This window comes from Eulemur rufifrons, chromosome 17, assembly GCF_041146395.1.
Source record: "Eulemur rufifrons isolate Redbay chromosome 17, OSU_ERuf_1, whole genome shotgun sequence".
NCBI lineage: Eukaryota > Metazoa > Chordata > Mammalia > Primates > Lemuridae > Eulemur > Eulemur rufifrons.
Genome location: NC_090999.1, coordinates 36,305,379 through 36,318,281, shown reverse-complemented (window position 1 = coordinate 36,318,281; position 12,903 = coordinate 36,305,379). Strand labels below are relative to the sequence as shown.

Below are 12,903 nucleotides of genomic sequence, written 5' to 3'. Positions count from 1 at the left end.
CAAAAACAAAATAAATAAATTACCCTCAAGAGTTACTTACCTATTAAAAATACTATAATTAAATATAACCATGAATGTAATAAATAAAATTATACCCTACCCTAAAAATCCCACAGGTAATATCATTTTTGAAAAATAAGCTATTTAGACAGATACAGGTAATGGATCCAATCTAACAAAATATTCCGTAATATTCATCCATCATTCATCCATAATAAATCAAAGCAGTTTAAAAAAATTTAGTGTGCATAATATAGTGGAAAAAGCACAGATTTTAGATCCAGACAGGGTACATATGAATTGTAACTATCACACTCAATAATGCACAAAGCCTTTCCACATTTTCATTTCCTTAAGTGAAAATTATAATAAATACCTTCAGATGCCACCCAGAATATAATCAGCAACCCTTACACAACAGCTATTATTTGTAATATTCTGACCTAAATTAACACACTCCACAACCTGCTTAATTCATATTCTGCAGAATAAGTAGAATAAGGCAGCTCTTTGCTTAATCACAGAGATAAAGATACTGGAAAAAATATGAGAACTAAAAAGTTAGTAGGAGAGCACTTAGCATGGAGACCACTATTGTTTTCATAACTTTTTGTTTTGATTGCAGAATGAGTAAAAGCGGCAAGTGTAATAAGGATTCTCTATATTAATCTCCTGTAAACGTGCTTTCAATGAACAATGTAACATGGTTTTGTGATTTTTCCCCCCCAGGTTGTATTTGTTCTGATTGTATGTATTGAAATTTACTTTTATGTGGTATTGAATCTAATAACAAAAGATTTGGGCTTGTAAAAAAAAAAAGTTAGTAGGGTAATAAATAAGAATTGGGTTAAATGATCACATATCAGAGGGGAAAAAAGATGGTTGGGCCAAAATAAAAACATTTAAAGATACAAAATAAAATAAAATTAATAATGTTAACACACTATTAACTCAGGCCTTTTGAATTTCTTCCATGAAAAACATGAGATTCTGGTAATTTTCATGAAAATCTCTAAATGCAATCTTCTATAAGACCGAATCCAGCTAAATAAGTTGGTGATTTTTTTTTTTTTTTTTGAGACAGAGTGTCACTTTGTTGCCCTGGCTAGAGTGAGTGCCGTGGCATCAGCCTCGCTCACAGCAACCTCAAACTCCTGGGCTTAAGCGATCCTACTGCCTCAGCCTCCCGAGTAGCTGGGACTACAGGCATGCGCCACCATGCCTGGCTAATTTCTTTTTTCTATATATATTTTTAGTTGTCCAGATAATTTCTTTCTATTTTTAGTAGAGACGGGGTCTCGCTCTTGCTCAGGCTGGTCTCGAACTCCTGACCTCGAGCGATCCACCCGCCTCGGCCTCCCAGAGTGCTAGGATTACAGGCATGAGCCACCGTGCCCGGCCAATAATTTGGTATTTGAAACTGTCTATAGGTTTCGTATTCTAGAGGGGGTTGTTTAATGATTAAGATTACAAATAATTTGGAAAGGTCCAAACCTGAAGAGCCATGCCCATCAAGCTAATAACCGATTGTTAGGTATCTTTATAACTAGAAAGAACAAACTCTAGATTCTTTGCTCTCACTATCCCTTTTTTCCTCCCCTATTTAATTCTCTATTTTCCATAGCAGATTTTCTTTTCTATCTTGCTTTTCTAAGTCAACAATGCTACTTGCCTTTACTTTGAACAAATGACCTCACCATCTTTACTGAGAAAAACAAAAGCCACACATCCACCTCCAATGTTCTTGGCCACAGGGATGCTTAGAAATACACCTGGGTTCCTCTTTTAAAGGTACACCCACCTATCCCATTCCTCAAAGCTCTATTCTTGCCTCACATGATGTATCAACCAATGCCACCTAATCTTGCCACAGCTTGAAATCAGCTGTGGACAATCTTGATAAAAACCAAATCTAAGTCCCTATCCCTGATTTCTCTATATGCCTTGACCCCTGAGAATATCTAACCTAAAATGTTTTGTTTTTTTTTTAAGCCTCCTAAAACCAGCTCCTCCTTCCATATTCCTGTTTATAATAACAATACTATCATCAATTCACAGGTTGGAATTTCAAAATCCTGCTGGTTCTATTTCAAATCTCCTACTCTCACCACAAGACCATTTTTACTGTCATTTCCCTAGTTTAGGCTCTCATTTATTCCTCCTCTAATTATTACTGTAAATTATTCCCAACTGATCACTCTGGTGCTACTCTAACAAATTACACTTCCAATGTACACACTGTACACACTGCACTTCCTTGCGTACAAGAGTGACTGTTCACATCCCCAACAAAACTTCCAAAGGACCTATTGTAGAAAACAATCCACACTCCTGACATGGCATTCAAAGTCCTTCATAATGTGACTCCAATTAATCTTTCTAACCCTATGTCATGGTTAAAGGCACAGGCTATAAAAGCAGCCAGACCTGGCCTCAAAGGCCAGCTCCACTACTTATAAACTGTATGACCTACAGAAAATTACTCTATGAGTCTCAGCTTCGTCATGTACAGAGCAACACTAACAATAGTACCTACTTCATCTAAAAGCTTCAAAAATGCACTTAGCACAATACCTAGAAGGCATTAAGAGTTCAAGCAATGTTACTTACATAGAGAGGTCATGTGATTTATCATTCAAACTAGGGCACTTTGAAAATCAAAGTAAACATTTCCTATTATTAACTACAACAAGATAACAGCATAAATGGGGATTCTCCTGAGCAAACGAGCAAACTAGGACACAGAGTCTGTTATCGTGACCTTTCATTAAAGACTTTCCAGCCAGGCACAGTGGCAAGTTCAAAGAGACAAAAAGCAGAACAGTGGTTTCCAGGGGTTAGGGAGAAAAGGGAATAGAGAATTATTGTTTAATGGAATATGGAGTTTCAGTTTGGGAAGATGAAAAGGTTCTGGAGATGGGTTGGGGTGATAGTTGCAGAACAATGTGAATGTACCTAATGCCACTAAACTGTACCTAAAAAGGGTTAAGGGGGTAAATTTTCTGGGGTTTTGTTTGTTTGTTTGTTTGTTTATTTTTTTAATATATTTATGTGCATTTTTTGTTCAGGGGAAAACACAAATACAGTCCCCCACTACCATAAATTATGCAGTCAAGTTTCCCACATTTCGGGAAATTGCAGGGGTGAGCACATCCAGGGTGCAATGGATAAGCCTCACTGTGGGAAAGCCACCCTTCATAATCATGGTATCTCCCCTACCAGATAAGTATTGTTCTGTGTTTTTAAATGTAATTTTTCAAAGTGCAGTGGGAGGGAAGGCACAATATATTAAATTTACTCTCCAAAAAATTTAAAATTAAGATCAAGTCCAAGTCGATTATATTATAAAGTTAGCATGACTAATTTCCTCAAAGATTACATTCAAAACATATCAATGATAATATCTCCATATAGAAAATGGGCTCTGCATGACGAGACCTATTAAAAAAAAATCTATAATGGATTTGGAAAAACATCTCAACTTCCCGATGCTTTATCAAACGTTTCCTAATACTCTTTCAAAAAGAAAACTAGGGCCTGGTATGGTGGGCTCACGCCTGTAATCCCAGCATTTAGAAGGTCGATGTCAGAGGATTGCTTGAAGTCAAGAGCTCAAGACCAGCCTGAACAAGAATGAGACCTCATCTTAATAAAAAACAGAAAAATTAGCCAGGCTTGGTGGCACACACCTGTAGTCCCAGCTACTCAGGAGGCTGAGGCAGGAGGCGGGCTTGAGCCCAGGAGTTTGAGGTTGCAGTGAGCTATGATGATGCCATTGCACTCTAGCACTCTAGTCAGGGTGACACAGAGCAAGACCATATCTCAAAAAAAAAAAAAAAAAAAAAGGAAGAAAGAAAGAAAAAAAGAAAAAGAAAAGAAAACTAGAGAGACATAAAACAAGATATTAAGATATTTTAGAATATGAAATATTCTTGGGCAAAGAAAAGGATAAAAGGTTTGGGGGGGGTTACAGTGTGAAATTATAAATTGCTAAATCAAACTGTTTAAACCGCTCCCCCTAACCAAATGCTTACTTACACATTGTGTTTTTCTAATTAAGGATGGGCAATTTTAAAAATGAACTTGTATGATTCACATTTTCTTACCTGTTCACTAATAACTTGGAATTCTCTCATTTCATCCTCAGTTAAGGGAGCACATGTTTCATCATTTTCACTGTCTTCCTGCCAGCCCATCTCCTTCAACAATCTGAAAAGGAGGAGGAAGGAAATTAAATTTAATCTAGAGCTTCCTCTGAATAGGACAATTCCATTTCTTTTACATACAAGAAAACATAATCCAGGATCCATTATACAAAAGTCCCCAAGATACATCAAAAAGATTTTTTGTATTTAATGTTTTGAATATCTCTTTCTGAAAATGAATAGAAAGTTTAAGTCCAAAAAACTTTGAGAATAAAATAAGAATGAACTACTTAACTGTCTTTTCTTTGGTGTCAAAGACTCTGTAGACTACAAACCTGCAATAGAGGAGACTGAACAAAATTTGCTAAATTCCTGTACTAAAGTAACATCAATACCCTTCCCCTTTTTCTCCAACCATAATCCAACATATTTTTGGCTACTCATTAGGTTTTCTACCTTGGGATTGCTTACCCTATCTTGTATCTTATATAATTTATTCTTTATTGATATTGCCTCTTATGGGCATGCCAATAGTCATCCTCAACACATCATTCAATTTGTGTTCAATTCATAGAGGCACTATGTTCTACAGCAACAGAAAAATGACTTTTCCTTCTAATTTTTAAAGATAATACTTCCATCTTAGGCAAAAAGAGCTAAGAGAAGACTGACAAGGAATTAACTATTTTTCTCTAGTTAGGTAAACATGAACACTATAGCAATAGCTACCACATTTGAGTTGATGATTTCAAAGTTTCTCCTTATACGGCTACGTATCTTGTATTCGTCTGACTTTTTTTTTTTTTTTTTTTTTTAAACGGGAACTCCTAAATATTTCTGTGATTCCTACAAGGGGTGTCCAAAAAGTTCAGGGAAAATGCGTATTATGAAAACACTGTGCATGGATTTAAAATTTTTTGTGTGTGCCAAAATAAACTTGTGGTGTTGTAACATGTTTAAACAGGATATAGTCTGAGGAATTAAGAAGGATAAGACATTAGTTTGAAAGAACCCCTATCAGAGTGACATGAATTCTGCTAAAATTCAAGCAAGACCAAACATCAAATTTATGTTAAACTTGGGTAGAAGAAGGGTGAAACCACTAATATTTTATGAAAAGTTTATGGGGACAATCCCCCAAAGAAATCACCTTACAAATGGATAACTTGTTTTAAGAAGGGATGAGATTATGTTGAAGATGGAAGCCCACAGCAGCAGACCATCCACATCAATTTACAAGTAAAAAATGCATCTTGTCCATGCCCCTAATTGAAGAGGACTGACAATTAACAGCAGAAACAATAGCCAACACGACAGACATTTCAACTGGTTTAATTTACACAATTCTGACTGAAAAAGTTGAGCAAATTTTCCCAAAATCATTGCACCCAGATCAGCTGCAGACAAGAACAGAGCTTTCAATGGAAATTTTAAACAAATGGTATCAAATCCTAAAATATTTCTTTGAAGAAATGTAACAGAAGATAAAACACTGCTTTACCAGTACATTCCTGAAGACAAAGCAAAATCAAAGCAATGATTACAAAGAGTCAGAAGTGGTAACAGAAAAAGCAAACTGGTCAAGAGCAAAGGTCATTGGGTTTTGGGGGATGCACAAAGAGTTTTGTTTGTTGACTTTCTGGAGGGCCAAAGAATGATAGCATGAGCTTATTACGAGAGTGTTTTCAGAAAGTTAGCCACAGCTTTAACAGAAAACATCCAGAAAAACTTCACCAGAGCATCCTTCTCCACCATGACAATGCTCTTACGCATTCCCCTCATCAAACAAGGGCAATTTTGCAAGTTTTGATGGGAAATCATTAGGCATTCACCTTATAGTCCACAGTCCTGATTTGGCTCCTTTGGACTTTATTTCCTAATCTTAAAAAAATCTGTAAAGTGTACCCATTTTTCTTCAGTTAATGACGTAAAAAAGACTATTGACATGGTTAAATTCCCAGACCCCCAGTTCTTTAGCAACAGACTGGTAGGTACCATTGCTTACAAAAACGTTTTGAATTCGATGGAGTTCAGGTTGACAAATAAAGTTCTTATTTTTTATCATTTAACTCCATTTTTCCACTAACTTTTTGAAGGCTCCTTACATTTACACCTACTCATCTTTCAGCTTACGCCTACCACACATTAGCTGTTTGTAGACTTTTATACCTCTTTTCAGAGAGTCTCAGAGAATATCAGTACTCAGAGTCTCTGTATAAAACTTAACATGATAGCCATATTTGACAGATGAAGAATCAAGGGTCAACTCACTACTTGATGAAGGAAACACAATTTTTGTTTTCTACTTCCCATGTTAATATGTAAGTATTGCATAGCACCCTGTTGCCTCTGGACCAAAATGTCAGTCAGCATTATTTCTTTCATTCCTTTTAGTCACTTAACTTTTCTTTTCAATGCACTGTCTCCACTCCTTAACCAAGATGGCCTCCCTTTCAAATGCCATTTCCATCACATTTATCATTCAATGCCGCCTAATCCAGAGTCTACAGATCTAAACTAACAGAACAATCTAACTGCTTTTGCCAGACTCAAACTTTGTTTTACTTTTAAAAACTAAATCTTAACTGAATAATGCAGATGAAAAAAATTATTTTAACTATTATGAAGGGGAATGTAACAAAAGGCAAGTATTCCTAACTTTCTGCTCTCCCCTCTCCCAGCTCTTCTCTCCAGAGGTTATAGACAAGAAAAACAGGCTGTAACAGAGAAACTGTTAACTGTTTCTGAAATAGCTTTCAAAACAACCTGTGTGTTTCCCTTTCCCCCTAAATTAGAAATGTAGTCAAGTGCTGTACATTTCAGTCAAAGACAAAAATGCACATTATGACATATAATCCCAAGATTATATTAATACCATAATGCTACTGTACTTTTTAACATTCACGTTGTACTTTTTAACATTCACGTATGTTTAGATACAAAAATACTTACCATTGTGTTACAACTGCCTATAATATTCACTACAGTAACATGTCATACAGCTTTGTAGCCAGCCTAGAAGCAACAGGCTATATACCACACAGCCTAGGTATACAGTAGGCTATACCAGCTCAGAGTGTACGTACACTCTGATGTTCATACAATGGAATCACCTAATGATGCATTTCTCAGAAGGTATCCCTGTCACTAAGCAAAGTATGGCTATATTACTTTAGCACACATATGTACTTTGCCTTTTCATTTAAATAATTTCTTCTCACTCTCACTTCAAACTATTACCAAATCATCCTGATATGGCTTTCACAATTACCACCCTTTGATAAATATTCACAATGGCTTCTCACTTTCTAAAGAATAACTCCTTAACTTTGTTTATACCATATTCACAAATTCAAAATCCTTAGTATAGAAAAAGCACAGTATTAGAAATCAGAAGATCTGGGTCACAGTTTCTACTCTGTCACAAACCAGGTTTAATTCTTCATCTGATACAATGATGGAGCTTGAACAGATCTCTAAGGCTCTGCCTTTTAAACACCATCTTTAACTCCATCAAGTAAATTCTCCACTCCTGTCCAGATAATGCACTCACTACACCTAAAACAAACTAGGTGTCTACTCAATGCAGAACAATCCTTCGCATCCCTTTTTCTTTCAGAATGACTATCCAATACCTTTACCCCCTTAATGTCTCACCTTTTCTTTAAGATTTAATTTAGGTCCCAATTAAAACTTTCTGACTGGTACCCAAGCCATAATGATCTCTATCCCCAAATACCCTTGAATTTCTCTGGCACTCATTTCTTCATTTCCCTTTTTTTTTTTAATTATTTTTTATTTCAACATATTACTGGGGTACAAATGTTTAGGTTACGTATATTGTCCTTGCCCCACCTGAGTCAGAGCTTCAAGCATGTCCATCCCCCAGACAGTGCACACCGCATCGATTAAATGTGTATATACCCATCTCCTCCTCCCCCCTCCCCGATGAATGTTACTACTATATGTGCACTTAAGTCTTGATTAGTTAATACCAATTTGATGGTGAGTACATGTGGTGTTCGTTTTTCCATTCTTGGGATACTCACTTAGCAGAATGGGCTCCAGCTCTATCCAGGATAATACAAGAGGTGCTAGATCACCATTGTTTTTTGAGGCTGAGTAGAACTCCAGGGTATACATATACCACATTTTATTAATCCACTCATGTAATGATGGGCACTTGAGTTGTTTCCACATTTTTGCGATTGTGAATTGTGTTGCTATCAACATTCTAGTGCAGGTGTCTTTTATATAGAATGTCTTTTGTTCCTTTGGGTAGATGCCCAGTAATGGGATTGCTGGATCAAATGGTAGTTCTACTTGTATCTCTTTGAGGTATCTCCATATTGCTATCCACAAAGGTTGTACTAGTTTGCAGTCGCATGGCACTCATTTCCACTAATTCATCTGGTCCTTGCTTAAACAAGATGACAACTATCCCTTTGATGTTGAGGCTAATCTCAACACCCTGAGATAAAGTCATTGACATTCGACAATAAAACTGACAATATATGTGCCTGATTAATATTTTAGCTTAACATCTGAACAAAAGAATTATCCTTGAGAACTGTATTACTGGCACCTGATTGTTAAATTCAACCGATGTGACTACTTAATATACATATAAAAGTTTTACAAAGTAGGTAGGAAAATACAACTTTTATTTTACTCATTCATTTAACAAATTTAAACACAGTAATATGTCAAAGCTCGATTCTAGGTGCTAGACACAGCAGACAACAAAATGGACATTTCTGGTCACATGGAACTTAGATTCATAATGAAAATAAAGGCTGAAATTATAAATAAATTCCACGAAACTTATTCAAAAGGAGGTGTAACACAGTTTCCCACTGTCTTAGAATTAAATGAGATTCTAGGAGAACCGGCAAAAAAAAGTCAATCAACTGGGCCACTAATAAGTATCAGTCCACATTAAGCCTACTCCTAACATATATAAGAATTTTTAGTGGCAAAACAATTCCGTTTATACAAAGCAATTACAGAACAATACGTGACAACAGAAGTATATAAATTAACTTTCTTCTTTGCTTTAGTAGTTTTAATCCTTTAGTAATTAAAAGGGAATTGAGCAGCATTCCACAAATCCTTTATGTATTGATGCTCAACCATGTGGTTTTGTTATTAAAAGACCACAGTAAGGGTAAGTCATTTCTGCAAAACATCTGCTCTTAACTAAAAGTACCTTCTAGATTTGAATGCTCTTCAATTCTGAGACTAAACCCCTTAACAGGTTACTATACTTAAAATGTTTAAGACTATACTGATAGAAGCAGAAGTGCTCTTGAGAGTTTATAATACAAAATAAATCATACATTGGGACAACTGGCTATCCATGAGGGGAAAGATGAATTTAGACTCCTACCTCACATCATACAGAAAACCTGCATAAGCAACATAAGGAAAAGAATTGATAACCTGGACTTCAACAAAATTAAAAGTTTTTGCCCTTCAAAAGGAATCACTGAGAAAGTGAAAAAACTCACAGAATGGGAGAAGATATCTGCAAATCATATATATGGTAACAGGCTTATACACAAAATATATAAAGAACTCTTACAACTTAATAAACGAATGTAATGTAAAAATGGGCAAAGTAATCGCTTCTTACCCTTAAAGATCATGTGTAAAAACGGGAAAAGTATTTAGTAGGTATTTCTCCTAAAGATAATAACCAGCCAATAAGTACGTAAAAAGATATTCAATACTGTTAGTCATTAGGGAAATGCATACTAAAAGCCACAAAAAGATACTACACTCCATACCCACCAGAATGACTATAATCAAAGACAGATAGCACCAAGTATTATTGAGAATATGGAGATACTAAAACCTATATTGCTGATGAGGAGGTAAAATAGGGCACTCATTTTGGAAAATAGTTTGGCAGTTTCTCAAAATGTTAAACCCAAGGTTATCCTATTTCCCAGCAATTCAACTCCTAGTATCTACTCAACAGAAATAAAAACATGTCACACAAGAACTTGCACATGTATGAATGTTCATAGCACCATTATGCACAATAGTCAAAAAGTGGAAACAACTGATATCCATCAACTGATTAACAGTTAAGTGGTACAGCCATACAGTACACCCTTCAGCAATAAAAAAGGAACAAAAAGTACTGAAATGTGCTACAATGCAAACAATCCCTGAAAATGTTATGCTTAGCGAAAGAAGCTAAACATATATATTATTCCACATACATGAAATAGCTATAAAAGGCAAATCTATAGAAACAGAAAGTAGATTAGTGGTTGTCTAGGGCATAGTGCAAATGAGTAGATGCAAATGGGCATCGAGCTTCTTTCTAGGGTGATAAAAATGTTCTAAAATTAGATTATGACGACATTTGCACAAGTCTGAATATGCCATTCACCTATACACTTAAAACAGGTGAAATTTATGGTGTATAAACTGTATCTTGATAAACCTGTTTAAGAATTAAATTACGTAAGAACTCTGTAAGCAAAATCCTGAGTAAAGAAAATGCCAAAAGAAAAAGTAAAAGTAAATACTAGCCTGTGTTCTGCCTCAAGTGAACTTGAAAGAACATCAGTTTGTGGGAAGGTTGAAGACCGAATAATCTGTTGGGAAATCACCGAGGCATTGCCATTCTCTTGTGGAATTTCATTTTCATCAAAGTTCCGGTTTATATCCCTTTCTTGGTGAGAGCTATTGCTGTTATGTAAATTAAATGAGTCGTCATCCTGATTTTTAGGGAATTAAAAAAAAAAGAAGAATAAATTCTAAAGAATACAGTTATTAAAAAACTTTAATAGATCTTGGCTGTATTTCCATTTAGAATACATAAATGTAATACTTATTAAATTTAGGAGACATTTAGGAATTTAGAATTTACAAATGGACGGCTAAGCTGGGAAGGATACCCAAAGCTTTCTGGCCCTAAGTATTCACATCTGTTCAGCAAAGGCAAAACCAAAAGTAGGAAGGCAGGCAAGACGGGGGAAACAAACAAACGAAAAAAGATATAAATAATTTTTTACATGTATTTCTGCACAGGAACTTAAGAATGAGAGAAATTTACTTTAGAAAGGAAGTCATTATTTATGCAAATGGTTACCTAGCTTTCTTTCCAGGTAGATGAAAATATGATTAGAGTTTATTCCATTGTCCTAATTATTTACTCAAATATTTTAATGACATAACAATGTCAAACCAAGCATAACTACAAATTCGATTACCTTCTCTGAGCCCGCATGGCTTTCATCTTCATGTTCCTCTTCTACTCTGTCCCTTTTCAACGCTTTCAAAAATTCACTCTTCTTATCAGTGCGCATTCGTGTCAGTTTGGTTAGACGAGGCTGCTGATTAAGTTTGTCAACAGGTGAAGAGGAATTTGAGCGATTACACTAGAAGAAATTAAAAAATGCTGGTAAGTATGTAGCCAGGAAATTAATGTCAATATAAAGTTCACAACTACCACAGCTTCCTATTTTACCTTTATTCACAATACAAAACTGATTCTTATGGTCCTAATTCAAAATCTAGTTTTTTCCATCCCTATATATTTTCTTTCCTATTGAATGAGTCAACAGAAGAATATTCTTACCACAGAAACAATGAAGTCAATGATACTCAGAACTATGATTCTAAATTAGAAGTCTGGATAATATTTTATAAATGCATCTGTGATTGTAAACATTTCTATAATACATAAAAGAGCAGTTTTTCAAACTGTGTTCCAAACAGTTCTAGGGTTTGAATAATAGCTCCAACAAGATCTATTTTATAATTATTTACACACGTATACACATACGGTTTATCAGATTGTATTTCACTAGGGAAAATTTTTTACGAGAGGGCAGTGAGGTGAGGAGGAAAATGCATATTAACCGCAGTCCTTTTGTTTTTGGTTCTGTGGAGTTTTGTTTGGACAGTGGAATATAACAGAAAATAGAATGTTAGAATTGTATGTCATAGAGGTTTTTACCCATGGAAATAAACTATAATAATGCTTAACTGCTGGCATTAATGTCTGCATATTATAATTATGTACCTTTTTCTCTTTTTCTTCTGTCCTGCCTCAGTGTTAACACTAATAAAATGTCTGTCACTCCCAAAAGATGATCATACAAATGCTTGTTATCAGTCAAGGTTCCATCCTACAACTTAACTCTATCATAAATATCAAATAAAATTACAATTTTCAAAATAATTTTTTTTTTTTTTTAAAAGACACAGTCTTACTGTATTACCCCAGCTACACTGCCGTGGCCTCAGCCTAGCTCACAGCAACCTCAAACTCCTGGGCTCACGCAATCTTCTTGTCTCAGCCTCCCAAGTAGCTGGGACTACAGGCGAGTGCCACCATGCTCAGCTAATTTTTTCTATTTTTAGTAGAGACGGGGCGTCGTTCTTGCTCAGGCTGGTCTCAAACTCCTGACCTCAAGCAATCCTCCCACCTTGGCCTCCCAGAATGCCAGGATTACAGGCATGAGACACCACGCCCGGCCAATAATTCTTTTCTTAAAAAATATTTTTCTGATTGATGGATATATGGGGGCTTCAACATATTGTTTTCCATACTCTGCAGTAAGACTGGAAATTTTCATTTAAAATTTTTAAAATTAATTCCTACTTTCTCTATGTGCAAAATAGCTAGCAAATAGAGGGAAGTATCTGAGGCAAGTTTTCTGAAGGAACTAAAATATCTCATATTTTAATGTATTCATTTAATGAATTTATAAGTTACCATAATTATATTCCTCCA

The 12,903-nt window shown here is 35.4% G+C and overlaps 1 protein-coding gene and 1 non-coding gene across 5 annotated transcripts in view; both read right to left on the bottom strand.

The window, feature by feature from the left end:
* The window catches only part of GPBP1 (GC-rich promoter binding protein 1), an 86,923-nt gene that overhangs the window by 2,070 nt on the left and 71,950 nt on the right, over nt 1-12,903 (bottom strand). For all 4 annotated transcript variants that reach the window (XM_069492829.1, XM_069492828.1, XM_069492830.1 and 1 more), the window contains 3 exons: nt 11,375-11,542; nt 10,692-10,879; nt 4,107-4,209 (listed from right to left, as the gene is read on the bottom strand). In XM_069492829.1, coding sequence (XP_069348930.1) covers nt 4,107-4,209; nt 10,692-10,879; nt 11,375-11,542 — 459 coding nt within the window. The remainder of the gene's footprint in view (nt 1-4,106; nt 4,210-10,691; nt 10,880-11,374; nt 11,543-12,903) is intronic.
* LOC138398562 (U1 spliceosomal RNA) lies at nt 3,066-3,230 on the bottom strand. The gene has a single exon (XR_011236034.1). It is a non-coding gene; the product is annotated as a U1 spliceosomal RNA (small nuclear RNA).